Consider the following 23,746-nt stretch of genomic DNA (forward strand, 5'->3'; position numbering starts at 1 on the left):
TATTTTATAACATAAAGTTATAATAATATGACTCAGTTTACTGAAAAACTGTTTAAATTATATTTTTAGAAAAATCTAAATCATTATAGTATTGCTTAATATTTGAGTTTTATATTATTAAATGTCAACAAAATATTGAATATAATTTAATAAATATAATAAAAAAATAACTGTATATAATAAGGTACTATTTATTTATACCATTATAAAAATGTTTACAATAATTGCAAACAATTACTTATTAACAATGAGTTAATTTGTAATTCAAATAAATAATTGTTTTATTAATAAATAACAGAATATTAGGAATATTTTGACAGAAATAAGTGTTTATTAAACTATAATAACATTCAATGCATTGATTGAGAGTTACTTTAAGCGCACTCTCAGTCCAGTACTCAAGGATTGATGGATTGCATCAAAACAATTGATTATCACATCAATGGTTACAACAATCACATCAATGGTTACAACAATCACATCAATGGTTACAACAATCACATCAATGGTTACAACAATCACATCAATTATTGTCATTGTTTTTAGGAATAGTCATTTCGGTGATGTTATTGACAATATATTATGAGTTTATCTCAAGACGTGATCAATCGGCAACTATTTGCTGACAAATGTGTGGCAAACAGACACTTATTGTCAACTGTTTTGTCGACACATCCCATGGTTTGCAGTGATATGAAGACATACAACTCTGTTATCAATTATATAGACATCGATACAATTGATTATAAATTGTTTGTCAATATTTAACATTTTTGTTATATTTCTCTAATCTTCTTAATTTATATTTAGTTTACTCGTTGGTCATAACGATGGCTTCATTGACATCAATGAGATAACTGATCAAAATATCGGTGACTGTGATAATGTGATTCATAAGAAAGTTGATGCATATATCAATCGGTGTCAATGGTAACTCATCAATGAAATAGTATATGAATGCCAAACATTGATATTTGATTATTGATTTTGTCAAACGACAGGTTTCCGGCCGATACGGGAATGTTTGCCACGACTAGTGGTGAATCAGTTACAGTGATTGACACGAATGCTATGAAACGAGTCGATAGATTTCAGTTCGACAATCTTAAGGTCTATTGGAGTGATTGGAGTCCAAACACAAACACTTTAATTGCAGGTATAGTAATATAAGTTTAATTTAATGATTTAAATATCGGTTAATCATATAAAATAAATGTCCATTAGTTGGATGTTCGGCATCTACTATAAGACTAATAGATATTCGTAGCGGAAGTTCATTGCAACAAATCACTTGTTGTTCAAAGACAGGATCAGTCAATCATCACATGACTCGCGTGTTGTGGTCACCACTTGATTCTGATTGTCTGATTGCTGGCGATTCTTCCGGTTATTTACACATTTATGACATAAGACGTCCTAATAAAGCTGTTACTGTTGTCGGCTGTGATAACGTGTCATACGAACCAATAACATGTCTTCAGTTCACTAAAAACAATATGTCTTTATTAACAACTAAAGGACGATCTAATAAATTAAATTTATGGCATTTAATGCATTGCCAACTCTTACCATCTGATATCAACTTTGACTGTCCATTAGTTCGCTCAAAACAATCCAAACAAATCGTTTCATTTATCAAATGTCAGATCTTTGCCACCGATGACTATGTGTTTACTCCGAGTGAACATAAGTTGTTAGGAAACGATGTGATCAGTTATGACATAACTAATGGTATGATAGTTCATGAACTCAACACTACCAGAGAGGGCTCATTCAATACATTAGGTCCCAATTGTGTGACGGGTCTTGATATTGGATCTCTTGTGTTATTCAGCGGTGGCAGCAAAAGGTTGTGTGTTTGGACACCAAATAGTGAATCAGAAGATGACATTAAACGTGATAAATATTATACAGACCGATGGAGTGATAGTGAATGACAACATTGACATATTGTAATTAATTTTATATCAATAGTTATTTAATGTTTTAATCATTATTTTAATTAAATATATTAAAAATTAATATAATTACTGTAAATAAAGAGATTACAGAATAATTATAAATTTAATAAATGAATTAAATATATTGTTTCACTCGTTCTCATGACTAGCATTTGGAGACAGACTTGGCTCGAGTGCCGACTTTGCGTTTGAATTGTTTTCATCCATAAGCGCTAATTCTTCTGAATAATAATACGGTGTATTTAAGTATGTTTTAAGCATTTTAGGTAATGGTAGACATTCTATGAGATCTCGACGCACGTGCTTTAAGATTATGAATCTGTTGGATAATCACCGGAAATAGTTTTATTAGTTGCTGTAAATTAGGACATAATATTAATACTGACCGACACATGTGTTGAAGTGATTGTATTTGTTTGAATCGTGAGACTGGATGTAATAGCTGTACCCGCATTGGACCCATAACTGGTCGTCGGTGGAGAAAAAACAAAAATCGACCGCTTCTCGAGTGTTGGACTGCATTCTCAATAAAATCTACGATAGTATTGCTCCGGAATTTCTGAAGTGTACCGAAACTGAAATTGCCTTTAAGTGGAAATAAAAAAGCATTAATTAAAATGAATATCTTATTGAAGCTGAGCCCACCCACCCATACATACACCCACTCACTAACCTTGGTCATGTTCAATACGCACGTGTCGGACCAATCCATCCAATTTAAAAGTTAAACTAAATATATAGTGTTCATCTGAACTGTCCCTCACTATGAATGAACCGCACGGTTCTGATTCTAGTAGCTTCTCAGCCATTTCCCCACTAATGGGTCCCCAATACCAACCGCACTGTAATTTAATAACATATTTAGTATAGAAATAATGATATAATAAGAAATACCAACATCTTTGACGCGCTCAATACTGGCCGCATAATCGAGAAATTTTTGTCGCTCTTCATCCTCTCTATTAAAACATTTGCTTTTATTTTCCAATATTTTTTCCGACGACTCATTATTATTAGGAAGTGGAGGAAGAGCTCTGTGAGTGAAAGGACTGGAACTATCTTTTGATAAGTTATTCGAAATGTATTCTTCAGAGTCTTTGGTGTATTTTTTGCCAATCAATTGACAATCATTTGGTTGACACGAAGTCAGATGCAATGAAGACTTGCGTTTACCTCTGAAGAGACTTTCAATGGCAGACTTGATCTTCGATTTCGACTTAGATTTCATAAAATTATTTTTCTCTTCTTCTCTATTAATGTTTAATTTATTTTTTACCCCAAAAGACGAACTCTTAATCTGTTTGCTTTGATTTCTATTAAAAAATATATTTCTCACTTCTTCTAGTGTCATATGAATGGGCTCTTCAGATAAGTGTTTTTGTGATGAACTTCTCTGTTGTTCATCCAATGTATTAAAATTCTTAGAAAACATATTTGTATTATTGGATTGTATTTGAGTTAAATGTTTATCACTTATTGCCTGACATTTACTAAATGCCAAACTTTGATCAGAACTGTTATAAGATTTGTTAACTGATTTACTTCTTTGGTGTCTAAGAGGACGGTTATAATCGTAACGATTTCTGGAAGGAATATCATTGTTAATGGACTGGTAATGATGGGTGGCTTCAGAGTTGGATCTTCTACGGGGTATTTGAGTGAAAGCTGATTCGTCTTTATTATCAGATAAGACTGTTGTCGAGCCATGAAATGAAAATGTCGGAAGAGATCGACCCGATTGCGAGCCATTTATATTGCTGTCTGAATGATGACCACTGATTTGCTGACCAATCGGTGTCAACTGTGGCCGAACCGCTTTCGGCTTAATAACTGTCGTATAATTAGATAGCTTTTCAATACAATTGCTTGATTTGGATTCATCACTAATATTATTATTCATTGATTCAATACTTTCTTTACAAAACTTCAACATAATTGGAGACGAAATGTCATTAATCTCTTCACTACTTAAATCTTCATTTCGATGATTATGTTGTGGTCTCGAGTTATCACTCGATATATAATATAAGTCATCATTTAATTGAGATACTTCTTCACTGATACTAATAGGCGAACAACAATTAAGACACACAAACTGATAGTTAGAATCAACCACAAGATGTTTACTCGATCTTTGGCTACGAATGGATCCATTGGTACAACAGGTCGTTAAGTCAGCAGATGTGTGATTGTGACCCAAATTTTTGACTGTCAGGTCTTCATTGCAATTGTGAGGCATTTCTGCGTAGAGAACATTACAGTTGTCAGACATTTCTCTTGTGTCCATCAAATGTCTTCTACTGTTGCCGTTGTGGTCATCAATGGCATAGAAAGGACCCGAAGCGAAGAACTGGTTTGACATGTCTTCACTGGGACTCACTTTCATTGTCAGACTCTTGTTGCCGATCTCTTGCCATTCGTGATCGATGTCCTTCTTGTCCGACACATCATCCGTGCTATCAATTGATATCTTTTGATGACATTTGATGAACAAATCATTTCTATCCTTTAGATCATTATTGACACCATTGTTGTCATTATTGTGTTCATCGTTGGTGTCACTGATGACCACGTAATCTGTGGCCAAATTGGTGTTACAATTAATGGTTAAGTCATCCATTAAGACGTCCACCAAAATGGACTCAAATTGTATTCAAACAGATAATCATTAAATGATAACAAATTGTAAACAAAATCATTATATTTGTCGACAAACTGTCACTCAATGTATTCATTCATTACTTGACATACGATTCACGCATTGCTTACATAACGTCAACATTTGAGTGAATGTATGAATGAATGACTGCTTCACTGTTTGTCATAACTTTGTAATAACAGCTGTAATGCCATCCCGTAGTGACCGCTGACCCCATCGTTACTAATAATTAATTGTTTAATCATTTTAAAAATATTAATTAAATTTCAATATTTTTCAAATTAATTCATACATTCATTGACTTAATTTATAACATTATTTGATTACTTAATACATGTTTACAATTTGTTATATTAAGATTGAAAGTTAATTTTATAAAATAATATGATTTATTACATAATATTTATTAAATTATGAAAAAAACAAATGAAAACAATTATGAGTTTAATTATTACAATAAATTTGAATTTTAATTATTACAATTTGAAATACCGGTATTTTTTGTAAAACCAGTCAATAGACTTTATATATAACATCATTATACTGTATATATATTACATATTGTATATAATTTATTATTAATTAATATATGCATTCATTCAAATTTATTAATTTATGTCACAAAATAATTTCATTTATATTGGAAGTGAACATCAAAATAATGGGACAGTTGTTGTTGCGTTAAATCAATCAATCGGGAGACTCAATGCTCACATGAGGTATAATAAACTTTTTTGGCTGTCGAGTGATGACACTCTTGGATGTCTGGGTTGTGATGTTTGTCATATCATTTGAGCCGTCATTTTGATGAGCGGTCGATGCGATGTTTGTATTGAAATGTAAATTATAAGATATATTGCCATAAACTCTAAGACACGGACAGATGGACAGCAGGAATGAACAAAAATCTTTACGCATTCCGAACCACCCTTTTATACAATTATATATCAATATTAATATTTATGGTAATTATAACTATCTATTGATAAACTTACATAAATTTCCCCCTTTATTGCCAAATGATAGACATAATAATATAGCAAAAGTGAAATATAGGGGAATACAAGTGGAAAAATAGTTCATTTGTGGTGAACTGGAGTTTTGAAGTGAATCCAGTTTATTGGATAAAAGTACTAAAAAGACCAGAAGTGGTAACACAATGAGTGAATAAGAAATGGCTGAATGAAGACTCGCTCGGCGCTGTTCGGCAGCTATTTCAGGTGTCCGCAGAAGTATGGCTGCGAAGATGAGTGCGTAGAGGACACCAATAATAGCGAGGCATAGAAGTATCCAAAGAGGCACCAAAACCAAAACCCAAGACCAGGTGATAAACCGATCCATACGTAATGCGATAAATATAAACTGCAATATATTTACTGAACAAAAGAGTTCCATCTCAAAGGCCCTGTCATTCTTGAGCGACCAAATGCACACCGCTATCGATAACAATGATATGAAGACCAGAGGAATAAAGGCTAATATCCAGTAATGTCTTCCGGACTCCAGTTTATCACAAACTAATAACTCAAACATTAATAACAATAATTGAAGCGAAAGACTGATCAGCATTGACTTGAAGTGGATGTATGAACTGTCAGACAATCGATACTCCGGATTACGAATCCACACAACTGTCCCAATGATGGCTCCCGTTATAACAAGACATTTCCAGAACCAGAGGGGAGTGAAGACAATCCAAAAAGAGATGGTTATTGTGTTGTCCAGACGTAAGGCAAATAGTATTGAAAATATCAATAAACATAAATATACGATAAATTTGCTAAAAGATATCAATTAATACATAATATATCATATATTAACCAATTGTTTAATTAATTAATTATTATCTCAATAATCATACCTTGAATTAAAATCTTGAAACAGTCGTTGAAAATTCATAACAATTTTTTTGTCATTTAATTATAGACTAAACAAAACATAAATTAAAAAATATTTGTCACTAAATTAGGTCTCAAAATGAGTATCACTTCATTTGTCAACAATAAGTCATTTTAACAGTCGTTATAATCATTATTATATAAACTAACATTAAATGTGTATAAATATAAACAAATTTAATCAATTAATTCAATAAAAATATTAAACATTTTTTAAAAATTGCATTTCATTTGATGTTATCGTTTGTTAACAAAAATCAAAACATTTGACAAATGTTTTGATTAATCAAAACATACAAACATTGCACTCATTATACAGTATTGTATACAACACTCAACTATACTATCAAAACATTTTCAATTAATTTATCATTTTTTGTGACAATTTTGTAAATTAATTCAATTTTTATATTAGATTTATGGCAACAAATCAAACATAACATAAAATTATAATTTGAATAATACTATGAATTATTAGTAAAATACTGTAATAATTTGATTAATTGTTATAATTATTATTTGTTGCATAAATTGTGGTCTATTTTGTTGAACATTCAATCAAATGCTTGTATAGAGAGAGAGTGTGACATCAGTTGGGGTTATGTTTCAAACATCCAGTGCTTTACAAACTAATGTAAAGTCAGGTTATAATACACAACAATATACTGTAATACAGGTATTATTAGTATTATTATTGACAGCAATTGAAAAGCAATGCAAAAGTTTTGCTGTTAATTGAAAATAAAAACATTTGTTTCATACAAATAACAACAAATAGAGTGAAAGTTGTATTTATTATAATATTAACATAAGGTATGACTCGTTAAGCGTTTCTATAGTTTTATTAATTTGTTTTACAAAGTCATCGAAACATTTGTTCACTTAATTATAGTCTATATATATATATATGTATTGAAAAACATTGAATCAAATGGTTTAGCAAATAATTAATTATTATTTTTTAGTGAAAAAATTGTTTGTTATTGAAGTCCACGTGTCGTATCATTTGTTAAATAGTGATTAATCACACAATTGATTACTTTTGTTGCATTCATTATCTCAATCAAAGTTGGTGTCAATTAATCAATTGATGTCAAAGTGATGGCAAAGAGTTTGTTTGTCACTTATTTTTTATGGCTATTCTTCGGACTCTTTGGTTTGCATCAGTTTTACTTGAATCGTGACATTCATAGCTTCTTAATGTGGATGACTTTTGGTGGTTATTTTGGATGCGGTTGGGTTCGTGACCTCTGGAGGATTCCTGAGTACGTAAAGGACGCCAACAATGATCCTAAATATCTGGAAATATTGGCCGAAAAGATGCGCAAAGAGGCGAAACCATCGACAGGTTATATCCGAGCGTCGGCCACAATCATCATCGCCGATATCTTAGGCTATTTGGTTGTCAGTGCAATACCTATTGAACTATTTTCTGAAGATAGTTATTGGATAACATTGTTAACTATAGTTTTAGCTCCATTTGCCGTTGCCGTCGGTGTGTACGCTGTGGGCAATGTTGGCCGACAACGGGGATCATTGAAAGGTCCTCTAATCGGCGCCTATCTAACGGCCCCTCTTTACCTGTTTAGTCAAAATGTTGTTTTTTGGACATCTTTGTCGTCAAACTACTTCTTTAATAACTATTCTAAACAATGGCGAAGAACTCCTCCAAAACGACGATCTCTTTGTAGAAGAATCTCAATCTTAATATTCTTTGGCTTAATATACCTCTCATTATGGAGTTCTTGGTTTTACTTTAATTGTTCAGTCGTTGACAAGAATGAAGAAGAGATTAAATGTAGAGATGCGGCCAAAAACTTCTTGAAATCTCCGATTTGGAAGGAATGTACAAAAGTTTTCGATGAGCTTAAACTTTATATCCAAATCCATGGATGGAGTGGTCTCTGGCGTGAAATAGTTTCAGCTCTCGACCCGCAGGGAGAGTCCAATGCTCTTAAAGTATTAAATTTGCCGCAAACCGCCACTCAAGAAGAGATTACGTCAACATATCGGCGACTGTCCCGACAGTGGCATCCGGACAAACATAAAGACCCAAATGAAAAGATTAGAGCACAAGAAATGTTTATCGAAATACAAAACGCTTACGAAATACTTTCAAAAATCAAAAGACAAAGAATTAAAAGTAGAAACTCTTTTGATGAAAACGATTGACACTTTAATATAATGTTTTAGTTTTTATTTGTGATAATAAAATCTCATTTTTTACATATTTAGTACTATTATTTATATAACAATTGTATTTCTCATAGGAATATATTTTGTATTTTTTTTAAAAAATAAATCAATGATTTATAACTAAAAATTAAGACTATTATAAATAAAGCGATGATTTAAGAACTGAAAAGTTCAATAAATATTAAAATATTTTAATATTAAGTAATGGGAATCAATGCTAATTAAGATTCTTTCTATTAAATCATAATTATATTCAAACTATTAATATTATTAATTTTAATAGACTCTCAAATATGATAACAAATGCCATAAAATATTTTTTGGTTAAATTAAAAATATAATTATTCATACATTAATCACTAGAATCGTAATATTCAACACATGAATCACTTAAAGACAACTGACTGTATGATCGGCCCAACGAAACAGTCTCTTCGGGGACCTCTTTAGAGACAACGCTCAGTTCAGATGACGTATCAAAGTTATCCATATATTGTCCATCATTGGAGTGACAATCGTTGAACTCATTGGAATCGTTATCATCACTAATATCACAACAAATATCATTCAAGAAGTCAAAACAAGCGATTGCTTCCTTCTCTTCTTTACCAAAACGGTAATAAAATTCACGTTTATTTACAATTGAAAGTCGAGTTTTTGGTGAAAAGCTTATGACTACATCTTTGTCTGACGCTATACCTGTTGTATAAATAATTCATTAATTACTTAATTATGTTAACATTCATAGTATTAAACAATGATAGACCTCTTTTCTTATGTCGCCGAAAGCGATGTAAGGCATGTAAATGTTGTCTATTTAGTTGAATCGCTTCCAGATCTGAAATTTCTTGGATTTTTGTCTCATTTGTCGATCTCTTGCTATGAGATTCTTCTCTTTTCTTATAATCCTTTTTGACTTCTCTTTCATTGTTATAATTATAATAATTATTATACGATTGATAATAATTATTAATATTATTGCTTTTATAGGGAATTAAATCAATGCAATCCTTGCGATAAACGAGACTATTGTCGACCAAATCATTGGTCAAGTCATCCAAATAACTGATTTGAATCCAATTGTTGTCCAACTGATCATCTTTTCTATTGATTTTCATGTATTGCATAAAATTGTTGTTTCTGTTCAATGATAGTCACATTCAATAACATTAACAATTGATTGACTTTCGCACACAATATTAAATTCAACTGTTATTATATTATAATTTATAATACAATGAAAAATCAATAATTTTGTATAAATTATAATAAAGTAAAAGTAAATTCACAACAAAAACATAACATTGAAATTTATATGACATTAAATTATTATTATTATGTAGACTAATAAATGTTTATAAGCAAAATCAATATCGATAAATACTACTATACTGTATATGCTTTTAAATAAACATTATAAACTAATTTATGACTACATCTCATATATTATAATATATAATAAAAATTAATATAACATTAATGTATTAAATATAAAATATTAATTAATTACTTACTTTTTAGATGCCTTTAAATGTTTGCGAATCGCTTTAAGCATATGTAGTGATGTTTGTTATCAACACTTTGATTACAAATGACATATAATTTGTGTCCAAATCTATTGATTCATTCATATAATCATTGATTGATTGATTGCACTCTAATAGTGTCTAATCGTTAAAAATAGTGTTTGTATTTTGATGGTCACCGATGATGATCATCACCTCAATTGATCACATCATATATTTGCCAAATTGTTGGTGTCTTTCAATTAAATGTTTTATTTCAAATAAATGGTTGATATATAAGTAGATTTCGTCTATTTTATCGCTTATATATTACACTAGTTTTATGTTTAATAACAAAAATAAATACAAATTATTAGTTTGAAAACAAACAAAATCCTTAATTGTATATCAATTTAGTTTAACTATATTTACACCAATCATATCATATATTTGTTTACTTTTATAATATCCTATAAACTGTTTTCAATTTAATATATCATACAATCATTATATATGATATCAAACTATATATCAAATAATACTAAAACAATAAATTATTAAATAATACAATACTTACTGATATTTGCCATCAATTGATGATAAAGTTGTGATAAATCATATAAATTATGAATCAATTGATTTTGAATGCAATGGTTTTAGTACTCAATCTAACAGTCAATTAACACAACAACACATTCACAGCTCTATTACCTTATAGTCAGTCAATGAGTCCACAGATCACCTGATTTGCCACTCATTAACTGTTCACACATTTCGTACACTTTTTCACTACATTTAACTCAATCTCTATCTTTCTATTCATTTATTATCCAATAGTTTAACACAATTTTATTATTACAATTAAATGCAATAATATTAAAATATCTATAATTAACTAAAAATTAAATTACAATTAATAGAAAATTATTTTAAAAATAATTAATTACAGAAATAGGGTTTCATTTTAACTATTTTTGTTACGAACTTTACTGATAAAAATAATCAATAATTTTATTTTATTCATATATATCGTACAAATTAGGGGACATTTGATCGACGATATAATAAATAGTATAAAAAATATTAAAAGTGGACTAAATTTGAGATTTTCTAATCATATTTTCATAAATTTAACGTATATTTTGCAAAACAAACATTAATGCAATCTATCGGACAAATGATTATTATTTTTATTATATAAAGAATATTCAATTCACAGAATATTCTTATTCTAATATATTTTCTATTAATTTCAATGCTTTCATTAATTATTTAAAAATAGTATAATAAATATAACAAACTATTGATTAATATTTTATATACATTTTATTAAAATTTAAATGCATTAAAGGCTCAACAAATAGACATATCTATTAATTGCACAATAATTTAATTGATTAGATCTTTTAAATATAATTATATTTTTTATAAGAAATACATATATAAAACATTTAGAAGAAATACCACAGTTTTTACAAACATTTGAAATAAAATAAAATACTTTGAAATAAAATAACATTTAAAAATGAGTATAAATTAAATAAGAAATCACATTAATWAATAAATAAATAAATAAATAAATATGGAATGTATTGCTATTCAATATGAGATTCAATATATTAATAATAAACAAAATGATAATTTGCAATAAATGCAGATAAAAATAGTGTCTAATGTAAACATTTAATATTGCCATTTAATAAATACATTGACATATCTTTGGATTTGTTTTCAACAACAAATGACTTAAAGCTGTATTATTGCCAATTAATCCCATTGTCTGATGGGTTAGACCAGTAGTCACTATCTGCGCAATTTAGCCGCAGCTTTCACAACATTAGCGGTATGATTATGGTTTTCGGGATGAAGTATACAACCAGGTATACGATATATTGAAATGGCTATAAAATACAATTATTGTTTTTATCTATTATTTAATTATAATAATATTATTATTACTTACTATCATCTAAAGTAAATATTTGTTTCGGTAAATCACTGAAGTATTTGTGTTTAAGGGCATCCTTTGCTGATATTCTAAACTTAGGCTCTAATTTAAGGCACATTTCTGCTAATTCTTCTCCAAAAGTAACTGATAATAGAGCTGAAAATGCTTGAGACAACGGTTGACTTTTATATGTAATATTATGTCCTAAATTAATAATAAAAATTTAATTAATAATTTAATTATCAATTTATTAATAATACCTTTTTTATGATTAGGTAAAGAATCAAAAGTATCCCAATAATCATTAGAAGGAGTTCCTAAGACTCTCCATATTTTGTCCAATTGATCGGACGGATCTCTTACACCAGGAAAAGTGGGACCACCACAAACCATTTCAATAAATATACACCCAACACCCCTAAGTGAATAATTAATTACCGATAAATTAGTATAATATTTGCAATTATTTATTATAATCAAACCATATATCAAGTGATGTGGAATAATTTCTTGAACCTAATAAAACATCAGGTGGTCTATACCATAGTGTCACCACTTCGTGTGAATAAGTGTGAGATGGTATTGATTTAGCTCTGGCTAAACCTAATTATCAATTAAAAACAATAATTTTCAATTAAAAACAACAACAACTTTAAAATAATATAAAATACCAAAGTCTGCGAGTTTTAATTCGCCGATTTCACTGATTAACAGATTCTGTGGTTTCAGATCTCTGTGTAAAATACGTCTTTCGTGACAATAAGAAAGTCCACGAAAAAGTTGAAATAAAAATAATTTAACATTTTTATGGTTTAGACCCCCCGGATGTCGCTCTAAATATTGACTAAGATCTGTGTCCACGTATTCAAAGACAAAAGTCAACGAATCTTTTGTATGAATAATATCATGAAGTGTCACAATATTTGCGTGTTTTAGACCACGAAGTAGTGATGCCTCTCTTATGGCTGTAAATGGTGTTCCCTCTTCCACTTGCAAACGTATCTCTTTTAGAGCCACTATTTTATTGGTCAAACTTTTTAAAATATAATTTAAAAATTAATTACCACTAAACAGTAATATCAATAGACAATTATAGACATCGACATACTTGCTGTAACCCTTGTAAACAGTAGCATATGATCCCTCTCCCAATTGATCTAACTTTACATATGACTCCAACTGTCCGAATGCCAGTCCATTAGACTAATAATATTAAATATAATAAAATTAAATTATGTGTAAATATGTTAGAAGTAATGTATTAAATAATAATTACAGTAAAATCAATGGTTGAATAGCGATTAGACTTAGCGATGGGTACAGAAAATGCAGTCGAATTGGTCGTAAATATTTCAGATTTAGGACGAGTTTTGACTTTTGAAAACAAATGTTTTGAATGTCTCATAAAATTAGGGATTTTTGATGTTTTTTCTGTATTGCAGTCATTTTGATTATTTTTATTTAAATCCTGTTTTGATTCAATAATCTCTTCAATTGATTTTTTATTTAAGTTTTGGTCGCTTTGATTATTATTTGATTTGCAAGAAGTGGTCCGCGGAGGAGGTTTTGGAGGGCTTTCAGTAACATTAATCGAGTTGTCATTGGAATCATTTACTGTAATAAAATTTAATATTAAGTACAATAAAAGTAACAATAATTATAATACCATTTTGTGTTTGTCTTGAATTTGATGCATTGCTATCATATAAATTACCATTCATTGATATTTTCGTAATCTCAACATTCTTTGCAATTCAAAACAAATATTAATTTTAATAAAAAATCTTTTCAAATAAATATACCGGTAATAAAAATAAAGCAAAACTTACACCACTTTCTGTGTGATATTCTGGCAACTCTTGTCTCGAGACAGCTATAAATCATAATAAATTAATAAATTAATTAATTAATTAGACAATTAAGATAAATAACAAACCAATCAAACTATAGTAAACTCACACAACTTGTCGAGTCTTAATCCGAGTCTTTTTCTTAATTTTTGAATCTTTGAATATGACTTTTGATCGCATTTTTCGCTTTCTGTGATAACAAAAATATTAATAAATTAAATCATCTCTAATATGACAGATATAAAGATATAAGAAATCAATGRTAATCTTTGGTAATCTTTGGTAATAATTACTTGTCTTTGTTGACCAGTACTTGTTGTGTAGAAATGAAGACATTCAAACACTTCGCTAATAATAATGATTCAATCAATTGAATTGAAATTATGATTACAAATAATGATATGTTTTTAATCAATTGGACCAATCATTTCATGTATTTATTTGATATGAAATGTGATAATAATTGTCATTTGATTGTCTCTCATATATATCACATCATTAGTCGACCAATTCTTCACTTAATTTATCAAATATTTAGTATAAATAAAAATAATTAAATAACAAAATTAATAGTCATTTATGTGACAATCAATTTATAGGCAAAGAAATAATAATTAAAAAATGCAAACCAATAGTGACTTACATTTTATGCAATCATTTGAAAGCAATGAAAGTGTGGATCAATTCAAGTGATGATTAAAATGCAATTAAAACTAAACGACTAATTGCTTGACACGTCTCGAGACACTCGAGTCAAGCAAACAGTCAATCAATGTATTGAATGACAACTCCAAGTGTTGTAATGCGGATAACAGTACTCATATATAACATTACTATTGAATCATGTTTTGAGTGCCCCTTATGTTAGAAAACAATGGATTATTACTGACTAATACATGATTGCACTCATTGTTATAGAGTAATAGCATTGCAGACAATTGATTGCAATTAACAACCAATCAGATGATATCATTTGTTTACAAAATACTATTTAATGTTAAGTTTATACTAAACAAGTCTATTATATTAAACATATAAATGGCTTATAATTAATGTTAAATTTGATGTGTGTTTACAATACATTAACACAACACAAGTCATACTATTATACAGTATATGTCAATCATATGTCAATCATATGGCAATCATATGTCAATCATATGTCAATCATATGGCAATCATATGTCAATTGAGTCAAACAACTGACCCATCAATAAGTGAATGAATGTCAACACAAACACAAAGTCAAAGTCAAAGAAACATTTATTAAGTGAAAAACGGATTAACATTTGTATTGCATTTATTAGCACCGATAGCACCGATACATCTGATAATTGTTTGACAAATCTATGAATGTATTTATCAGGTGATAGTCGTGAAGACTTCGTAGTCGATGGCCGTGAAGTTATAGTGACCCATAAGCACAGTATTGGAAGCGTTGTCGCCCTCATAGGTGTGCGGAAGGTTTGAATAGGACTCGCAATTGGTATTGCAATTGTTGGCAATTGACAGGTCAGCGCCCGCACCGAACACTGGCCCGTAATCTGAGTGGTGAGCGATGGCGAACATCTTCTTGACGATTGAGAACTTTGTCGGCGGAATGTCTGAACTGTTGAGTAAAGTAAAGAGAAAAGCCTTATCTGAGGCCATATATCGTCCTCGAGTGACACATGTCTTAGCCCACGGAACATCACTAAAACCGCCGCATAAGTGACCGCTCGAACCCAATATTAATACAAATGTTGGTGACTGGCCATCACAGTACTGATGGAATGCATCGGCTGAGTAACCATGAGTTGAGGCCCGATATATTAGTTTCCACGTTTGTTTTGGACAGCCGTACCAGTGATTGAGTATGGATTGAAACTGACTTTTGTCACCACTTAAGAGTTGTGAGCCCTGAAACAGTCTCAAAGATATTCTTGGCTGTACTCTCTTGTCCTCCGAGTTCTGAAATTTGTTGGGTAGGGCTGCGAATCGATATCTTTCAAGTGATAGCTCTATGGGAACCGCACCCGTCGGCTCTACTTCTTCAGCAAACACTTGGCTATCGATTAGAAGAATTCTGATATGATTTATAACTCCAGACAATTGCTATTATATAATAAATTACTATTTATTATCATAAAATTATTACAATTATTACTCAACAACAATGAATACCTGACATATACGAGCCCTCTCTTCCTCAGTCCAGTGATGGGTTGGCTGTAAAACACCTGATTTGGAAACATAGATATTTTGTTATACATTTTATACACAATTTACTATTATTTTTAATCATATATTGTTATTACCGGCTTTATGTTTGGCCCAATTGAGTGTTGCTCTAAATACATCCGCCTCTTCTAAAGCTAACTACCGTAATATTGAAACAATAATTTTAAATACATTTTAAAATACTAAATAATATTATATTTACATAATCTGATGAAACCAAATGAATTAATGCCTCTTTCGATAAATTAAGAAATGTTGGCCTATAATGACATTACAAATGTGATTAAAATATTATTAAAAATTAGCGATAATTTATAAAAATTTAAGTTACGTTTTGACACATTCGATGGCATTTTCACCGACAAAAGAGGTACAGAATTTAATTAAATCACTTTTCTCTAAATTAACAAACAAACCAAATATAGATATATAAATGCCGTAAAGTTATTGATTATTTATAATTATTATATAAGAGACCAAACCGGGTAATCTGGTCTCCAGTTTGATGGCCGACGATAAGAAAGAGCAGGCGTTGTGCACTGAAATTGAGCTTTGAATGTACTCTTGAGAAGAATCAATTAGTTCTTCAAGACCTAATTCACCAGCGATGGCCAATGTCTCGCATACATTGCAATGTTGTAATGCAATCTACAGTACATTGTTATAGACAATTGAAATAAAGTATAAAAACAGTAATTTTTGGTGAATAATCACTACCTTTCCTGTATAGACATAGAGGAATACTTCTCTAACCACATCAGCATTTGCTTGCGGCCAACGAATGATACTATAATTATAAGAATCATTTAAATTGTTAACAATTTTTTTTGCAAATAAAAACTAATGTATTATAACCTCGAGTTTGATATGAGATTAGGTGTTCCCGGAGGTGCCGGCGATACAGTAGTTCCGGGAACTTTGCAGACCTCCGCCCTCTTGAGGTTTTGAAAACTGAGACAACTATCCATTGAATTTGAAAATATTTAAATACATGATTAATAAAAACAATAGGAAATGTATGCAAACCGGGCTCTGAATAAGATTTTGTGTCCATAAAGAGGTGTCTCTTCTCTCGCCACTAAAAACAATAAGTCTGTTGTTTCCCTGTCTTCGGATAATTTATGCAAATCTTCTATAAGTCGCGGAACACCCGACAACTTGTCAGAAGACAGAGTATGGTTGGCTAAAGATAAGGCCCGACTCACCATTGGATCAAATGGTTAATAATAAAATAGTAATAACTTTTAGTTAATCTAAATAAATTATAAATCAATTAATAACATAATTAAAAATATTTATTAGTAAAACATTGTGTGATATATAAGTAATCATTAATTATATATCAAATATAATATTAAAAAATTATAATTATATAAAAATTTAGTAAAAAAAAGTTTTAACAAAAGTTTGACTCAATTGTCAGTATTTGACAAACAAATTGATAACAAAAGACAAGTAGTGTTTGTCTCAAGTGTTGGGATGCGATGGATGTGCCAACAGATGGCAACAGTACTACTGATGCTATACTATAGACACTGATGAAGAAGTGGGAGATGTGTTTGCTATCGATTGACTCAATTTGAATCAATAGTTGTTGTATTGATTTTGTGGTGAGAGTCGTGTCTTCAACTCTAACACTGTATTCATTGGTAGATATATGTGGCAGACATTGGCAGACATGAAGATGACATTCAGGAATAGTTGTCTTCACTGTCTTTACTATGTTTTCCAATAACTAAAACCAATGTTCAATGAAGTGACTGATTGTCAGTAAAAATGATATCAACTCTTGATATATCATCTCTAAGTAAAATCTCATCTCTGAAGACAAAAGCAATCACTTTAAGTAAATCTCACTTCAAATAAATATCTCAATAAAGCTATTGTTTGTTTGAGTTGTCTTAAGCAGTGATATGACTGGTTAGACACCACTTGTTTTATTTGGATATGAATTTTGGTAATCAATAGTTTAATGATATAAAAGTATCACAAAGTGCTAAATGATGGCCAAAACGAACAAATCTGATGGTTGTCTGCATTGGAGAGCAGACATTGATTGTGATATTAACTCAATTGGTATCAAACGATTGTTTACTTTGTTTTTGATGTTAATGTGGACATCGGGTCACACAATGGGTACCGAAAAGAATAGGTGTGAAGAGATTAGTATTCCTATGTGTCGGGGAATCGGATATAACAACACAATTATGCCAAACCAGTTCCATCACGACACTCAAGAGGAAGCTGGTCTCGAAGGTATCACAACTCTATTCAATTCAATTTATATCATATTATCCTATAATGTGTTTTCAATAAATATATTTTATTTGCATTTTTTATCATTTATTTATTTGCAAATAAAGCAAACTTTGCATAATATTTGCTATAAATAGAGATATGATATGATATGATATGATATCAGTAATTATTAGAGAAAACTTGATTTTGATTGAATGCAAACAACAGTCGCAATGACAGACATTATCGACGTTTGTAGGCATTTGGTTGCACTGAAATAGTTGGCATATAAGTAGTCATATAGTGTAGTAGTGTATAGTAGTGGCCAAACAGTGATGAATGAGGGCTTCCAGTGTCTGGAGGTGTGAACCGCACAGACAGTTAAGAGGGGAATGTCATATAAAATGATAGACTGTTGCGAGGGATGGCGAGTATGTATAGGGATTAGCTGTTAGAGTACAGGCAAATGTTTCACTGCTTTTCTAAACATTACTATATTTCTATACATAAATCATTTGCCAATTTTTTTGTTAAATTATTTACTAAAAAATATTTTTAGCGCTGATCTCAGTTTTACAGTTAGTGAAACTAAAATTTAGATAATTTAGATATGAAACTATAAAACTGTTGACAGTTAAGTCAACAATTGCTTTAATCATATGTCTCTAATGTGTGTACCAATGATGTCGTGACCAAACATAATAGACTTTTTTATATAATAATCTAATATAAGAAGATATCTATTTATTCATAAAGCAAATCGTTTATGCCATTAATGAGTGTTCATATTTGTGACAATCATTTATCAACTATTTTTTAGTGCAATTTGTTTACAAAAATAAATAAATAATAAATAACAATAATTTAATATATATATATACTCTATAAGGATTTTGTAGATAAATTGCCAAAATTGTGGGTCATTTATATAACTAAGGGACAGCAGTTTCAATAGACCAGTGAATTATGTCGTTTAAAGTTGTATACAATAATATATGCCGTTTTATGGAGAGTTTGAACAATGATTATGTGATGGTTTGTAAAAACCTTCAATTCATGAAACCCGAACCCCCATTGAGTTTAGCACTCAATTGATTCACAATTTGCACAAAACCTAAATATATTGAATAAATGCCGATTCAATGGCTCAACAAATGCTTAATTCATTTTTAAATTTTACATACAATTCAATGCATTATATTGAACACACAATCAAGTAGTTTGTATACTATACTAATGGATGTTTTTTAAACACCTATTATTACTTTTTATACAATATTTTTTTGCCGACACAATAATACTACCATTAAAAATATTTTATGTTAAATTCACATAAATTTAATCATTTTAACAATGTTTTATTATATTGTATGCACAATCATAAATGTGTTGCCATCAAATTGACATTTTTCATTTAGCATTTTATACATACAGTATATTTTAGGAATAWTTTGAATTTCTAAAACATTTGCTAATGTTTTTAGTTTTTAGTCAAATAAAAATAAATATTACTATACAGCGTAAGAATTATATAATCATTAATAATAAGCAAAAATATTTAAACCATTATTTTTAACGATTAATCTTTTTTTGCGAAAGCATTAACTAAATTGAAATTTTCTAAAACTCWGTTTATTAGGTCTGGACTTATATATATATATATATATATACAGTATATACACAAAAGTTATACACAATTTATCATTATTTATATATAATTTTGTTTCTTTTTTKATTATAAGTATTATTATTATTAAGGTATAAATCAATGAAAACATATATTTGTGAATCCTTTTAGTTCATCAATTCTGGCCATTAGTTGAGATTCAATGCTCGGATGATTTGCGTTTCTTCCTGTGCTCTATGTATGCACCCATTTGTATGGATGACTATAAGGGAAGACTACTCGCCTGTCGATCTGTTTGCGAAAGAGCCGTATGTTTTGATGTTAATTATCACTTAAAACAGACTTAAGGTGTATATTGTGTTTACAGAAACAGGGATGCGCTCCCATTATGAGACATTATGGCTTTTCATGGCCTGAGCGCATGGATTGCAATGATCTGCCTGTTTATGGCGATAAGCAGATACTTTGTATGGACTCTAAAGAAGGTATGTCTTAGCTATACATACACACTATTGCATGTATTGACACCATTTGAGATAATTATAATAAACGAGTCTATCATTAATCTTAAGGCGCGACTCTCAAAGACAATCGCGAACTCTCCTCCAAACCTATTATAACAAACCCTAATAAAGATGAATCGTCGTCAATGAATACCAATTCAGTAAAAGAAAAAGTAACGGTTCCAACCAATCGCAGACCAATAACTAAAGGCAGAGACAGAGGCGACCAATTCTCAAGAACTGCAAATTCGGGCATTAATTCAAACACTGGTATCACACCAAATGACTGTAAGTGCGAATGCAGACATCCACTAGTTTTGGCGCAAGACTTGATGGACAGACGTTTCAACAATAGAGTGGAAACGGGAGGAATAGCCAATTGTTTGGTTCCGTGCAAAGGTGTCTTCTTTACTAAATCAGAGAAAGATATGGCCGTCTTTTGGATCAACGTTTTTGCAGTCGTATGCTGTGTCTGTACGAGTCTAACTGTGCTAACATTTATCATTGATATGGAGCGCTTCCGATACCCAGAGCGAGCCATTATATTTTTGTCAGGTTGTTATTTAATGGTATCAATCGGGTATATAATCAGGTCATATGTAGGCCAAGAATCTATAGCATGTGATGGTTCCCTCATAAGATATCAAAGGATAGGTCCGGCGCCACTACTATGTGTCGTTGTATTTCTTTTGATTTACTTCTTTGGGATGGCAGCCAATGTTTGGTGGGTTATCCTAACAATCAGTTGGTTTTTGTCAGCCGGACTCAAGTGGTCTAATGAGGGTATCGCCGGGTACTCTCAATATTTCCATTTGTTTGCATGGTTTATACCAACCATAAAGGCAGTGATAATCTTAGGAGTCGGTGCTATTGATGGCGATYCATTCACTGGTGTTTGCTATGTTGGGAATCAGGATCTGAATAATTTGATGACATATGTGATTGTCCCGTATTGCACATACATAATGGTTGGCCTCTTGTTTTTAGTGACCGGTTTTGTATCGCTATTTCGTATACGAAAGTTATTACAGGAGAGAGTAAAAGCCGATAAATTAGAGAAATTAATGCTTAGGATTGGTTTCTTCTCAGTCTTGTATATAGTATCCGGGGTTATAGTTGTGGGCTGTCATCTATATGAGTACTATTATCGCGATGTATGGCAACGCCAACATAACTGCCGGTGCTCTGAAACATCTCAATTGCCATACTATTCAATATTTTTGCTCAAATATATCATGTGTTTGATCGTTGGTATAACATCAGGGTTTTGGATCTGGTCGGGCAAAACAATCGATTCGTGGACCCGACTCTGTTGTGGCCGATTTTGTTGCGGTACCAGCTCTGGTAGTACCAGAAGTGGTGCCAGTCAACTTATTATCACATCACAACTGGCCATAACTAACGGTCGCAATCTTAAGCAACAGTCAATAGCCGGCAGTCATATCTCACACAACAAACAAATACCATTGTCTCACGTCTAACGTATCATTGATTAGTGTCGACAACTCTAGTTAAGACAAATTTTATTGTCGACTATATTATGGTTTATTTGATGGTTTGGCTGATATGAAAATCGGTCATTAAGTGCAAGCAATGGGACCAACCATTATATATGTTGTATACGTCAACTGATTTTAGTCATAATTTAAATATTGAAACATTAAACAGGGTAGTTTATATTTATATCGATTAATTCATTATATTATGTATTATTATTAGTAATGTTTTTTCACTTAAGTTAATGACATAAACCAGAGGTCAATATATTGAAGTCTAGTCTCAATTGTTTTTACATTTGATACTCATTTTATATATTAAATATTTATAATTGAATTTCTAATCATTATTAAAGCTATTTGTTTGAGATTGCAATTTATTATAATATTTTTAAAATAATGTGTTAATGATATTTACATTTATATATTATGTTATTTTGTTTTATTTCTAATGTAATAATTTTACACTTTAATTAAGCAATTTTTACATACAATTGTAACCTAACTTATAAATTAAATTTTTACTTAACCTAAGTAAATGTAATGTATAATTGATGTATTGTAAGGCACCTACAATTAAAACACTGCAATTTTCCAACAAAACTGCCTTGATCCATTTCCAAATTATCAATTTTATACACATTTAATTAATTATAAATTGAACATTTTGTGGGAAAATAACAGCAATGAACTTTTTCATTATATCACATTTTATAGTAATAAAAATTAAATTTTTCAAAATTACTGTTTAATTTATTTGAAAATATTGTTAACATTGTTAAGATATTACATATTTATATTATATACTGTAGTAATATATTAAATATTAATATATTTTTAATTAAAAATTTTAATGGTATATAATATGATTGAATATATAATTAATAATAGCTATTGTTAATAATGGAAGCTATGGTTAAATTATACGGCATTGACATTATAATTAATGTTTAGAATAATAATTGCCCTGGAGCTATTTATATAAAATAAACAAAACAAAAAAAAATAAGGTCCTACCGAGACTCGAACTCGGATCGCTGGATTCAAAGTCCAGAGTGCTGACCATTACACCATAGAACCTAATGTAGTCAACACATCCTAACAGTATTTATTGTTGAATACATATAAGTAGAGTGTATTGACATTACTATCAATGGGTGAGACATCTGTTGAGTCAATAGTATATTATATGTAAAGTTGTTTCGAAATCCTTGAAGTGATTGTGGGTTTGGTTTTGGTTTTGGTTTTGGTTTTCTATTTTCAAATGAAATTCTTTAGTCATCGATGACTAATGTTAGGCACTGTTCATAAATCACGTGACACTTCAAAGTGACGGTTAGAAAGTGTATTATAATATGTTGTTTGCAATGACTCAACACTCACAATGCAATGATTTAATTTGTTTCTTTAATAAAAATATGAATTATGTTTTAAAATATAGATTTTAATTAATAAAAAATATAAAAAATTAAATTTTCACCCAATAGGAGGTTTAAAGGGGGGTAAAAGAGGTTTTAAGTTATGAATAACATCATAACAAAAAGTTATTGAGTTAATGTTGTGAGCGGCCCAATGGCGCAATGGTTAGCGCAGTCGCTCGCAGACTCAAAGGTTTTGGGTTCGCACCCATCCTAGCCACTAGAAC

The 23,746-nt window shown here is 30.2% G+C and overlaps 8 protein-coding genes and 1 non-coding gene across 10 annotated transcripts; 3 read left to right on the plus strand and 6 right to left on the minus strand.

Moving 5' to 3' along the window:
* The first annotated feature begins 388 nt into the window (after positions 1 to 388).
* Positions 389 to 1,937, plus strand: LOC128965424 (DNA excision repair protein ERCC-8-like). Its single transcript, XM_054312119.1, has 4 exons — positions 389 to 752; positions 811 to 930; positions 1,002 to 1,156; positions 1,225 to 1,937. The coding sequence occupies exons 1-4, from the start codon at positions 583 to 585 to the stop codon at positions 1,935 to 1,937; spliced, it is 1,158 nt and encodes a 385-aa protein (XP_054168094.1). The 5' UTR covers positions 389 to 582.
* Positions 1,938 to 2,090: 153 nt separating this feature from the next.
* On the minus strand, positions 2,091 to 4,739 carry LOC128965474 (GATA zinc finger domain-containing protein 14-like). Its single transcript, XM_054312180.1, has 4 exons — positions 2,860 to 4,739; positions 2,635 to 2,803; positions 2,348 to 2,546; positions 2,091 to 2,280 (listed from the first exon to the last, which is right to left on the minus strand). Exons 1-4 carry the CDS (start codon positions 4,579 to 4,581, stop codon positions 2,091 to 2,093), a joined length of 2,280 nt encoding a protein of 759 aa, XP_054168155.1. The 5' UTR covers positions 4,582 to 4,739.
* A 533-nt stretch (positions 4,740 to 5,272) lies between these two features.
* LOC128965426 (transmembrane protein 185A-like) lies at positions 5,273 to 6,525 on the minus strand. The gene is made up of 3 exons (XM_054312122.1): positions 6,482 to 6,525; positions 5,616 to 6,400; positions 5,273 to 5,549 (listed from the first exon to the last, which is right to left on the minus strand). The coding sequence occupies exons 1-3, from the start codon at positions 6,517 to 6,519 to the stop codon at positions 5,311 to 5,313; spliced, it is 1,062 nt and encodes a 353-aa protein (XP_054168097.1). The 5' UTR covers positions 6,520 to 6,525; the 3' UTR covers positions 5,273 to 5,310.
* An 864-nt stretch (positions 6,526 to 7,389) lies between these two features.
* Positions 7,390 to 8,690, plus strand: LOC128965425 (dnaJ homolog subfamily C member 22-like). Its single transcript, XM_054312121.1, has one exon. It carries the CDS (start codon positions 7,620 to 7,622, stop codon positions 8,688 to 8,690), a length of 1,071 nt encoding a protein of 356 aa, XP_054168096.1. The 5' UTR covers positions 7,390 to 7,619.
* A 312-nt stretch (positions 8,691 to 9,002) lies between these two features.
* On the minus strand, positions 9,003 to 10,937 carry LOC128965429 (uncharacterized). The gene is made up of 4 exons (XM_054312125.1): positions 10,797 to 10,937; positions 10,229 to 10,554; positions 9,481 to 9,854; positions 9,003 to 9,413 (listed from the first exon to the last, which is right to left on the minus strand). The coding sequence occupies exons 2-4, from the start codon at positions 10,267 to 10,269 to the stop codon at positions 9,067 to 9,069; spliced, it is 762 nt and encodes a 253-aa protein (XP_054168100.1). The 5' UTR covers positions 10,270 to 10,554; positions 10,797 to 10,937; the 3' UTR covers positions 9,003 to 9,066.
* Positions 10,938 to 11,785: 848 nt separating this feature from the next.
* Positions 11,786 to 14,887, minus strand: LOC128965416 (cyclin-dependent kinase 14-like). Of its 2 annotated transcripts, XM_054312109.1 has the most exons (12): positions 14,661 to 14,887; positions 14,311 to 14,534; positions 14,127 to 14,207; positions 13,997 to 14,040; positions 13,834 to 13,912; positions 13,444 to 13,781; positions 13,276 to 13,370; positions 12,839 to 13,200; positions 12,650 to 12,770; positions 12,428 to 12,585; positions 12,183 to 12,371; positions 11,786 to 12,120 (listed from the first exon to the last, which is right to left on the minus strand). In XM_054312109.1, exons 2-12 carry the CDS (start codon positions 14,351 to 14,353, stop codon positions 12,023 to 12,025), a joined length of 1,608 nt encoding a protein of 535 aa, XP_054168084.1. In that variant the 5' UTR covers positions 14,354 to 14,534; positions 14,661 to 14,887; the 3' UTR covers positions 11,786 to 12,022. The 2 variants fall into 2 exon arrangements, with proteins under 2 accessions (XP_054168084.1, XP_054168085.1); XM_054312110.1 differs by lacking the exons at positions 14,311 to 14,534; positions 14,661 to 14,887 and having other exon boundaries at positions 14,104 to 14,152.
* A 239-nt stretch (positions 14,888 to 15,126) lies between these two features.
* Positions 15,127 to 17,688, minus strand: LOC128965417 (uncharacterized). The gene is made up of 10 exons (XM_054312111.1): positions 17,673 to 17,688; positions 17,264 to 17,490; positions 17,093 to 17,197; positions 16,955 to 17,024; positions 16,720 to 16,885; positions 16,569 to 16,635; positions 16,440 to 16,497; positions 16,315 to 16,375; positions 16,181 to 16,236; positions 15,127 to 16,111 (listed from the first exon to the last, which is right to left on the minus strand). The coding sequence occupies exons 2-10, from the start codon at positions 17,443 to 17,445 to the stop codon at positions 15,380 to 15,382; spliced, it is 1,497 nt and encodes a 498-aa protein (XP_054168086.1). The 5' UTR covers positions 17,446 to 17,490; positions 17,673 to 17,688; the 3' UTR covers positions 15,127 to 15,379.
* A 36-nt stretch (positions 17,689 to 17,724) lies between these two features.
* Positions 17,725 to 22,320, plus strand: LOC128965413 (frizzled-5-like). The gene is made up of 4 exons (XM_054312105.1): positions 17,725 to 18,493; positions 20,274 to 20,410; positions 20,470 to 20,587; positions 20,675 to 22,320. Exons 1-4 carry the CDS (start codon positions 18,238 to 18,240, stop codon positions 22,084 to 22,086), a joined length of 1,923 nt encoding a protein of 640 aa, XP_054168080.1. The 5' UTR covers positions 17,725 to 18,237; the 3' UTR covers positions 22,087 to 22,320.
* A 789-nt stretch (positions 22,321 to 23,109) lies between these two features.
* Positions 23,110 to 23,181, minus strand: Trnaq-uug (transfer RNA glutamine (anticodon UUG)). The gene has a single exon. It is a non-coding gene; the product is annotated as a tRNA-Gln (tRNA).
* Between the last annotated feature and the right edge of the window lie 565 nt (positions 23,182 to 23,746).

Source organism: Oppia nitens, unplaced genomic scaffold, assembly GCF_028296485.1.
Source record: "Oppia nitens isolate AA-2021 unplaced genomic scaffold, nextdenovo-longstitch-racon4-pilon3 scaffold17_pilon_pilon_pilon, whole genome shotgun sequence".
NCBI classification, from domain to species: domain Eukaryota; kingdom Metazoa; phylum Arthropoda; class Arachnida; order Sarcoptiformes; family Oppiidae; genus Oppia; species Oppia nitens.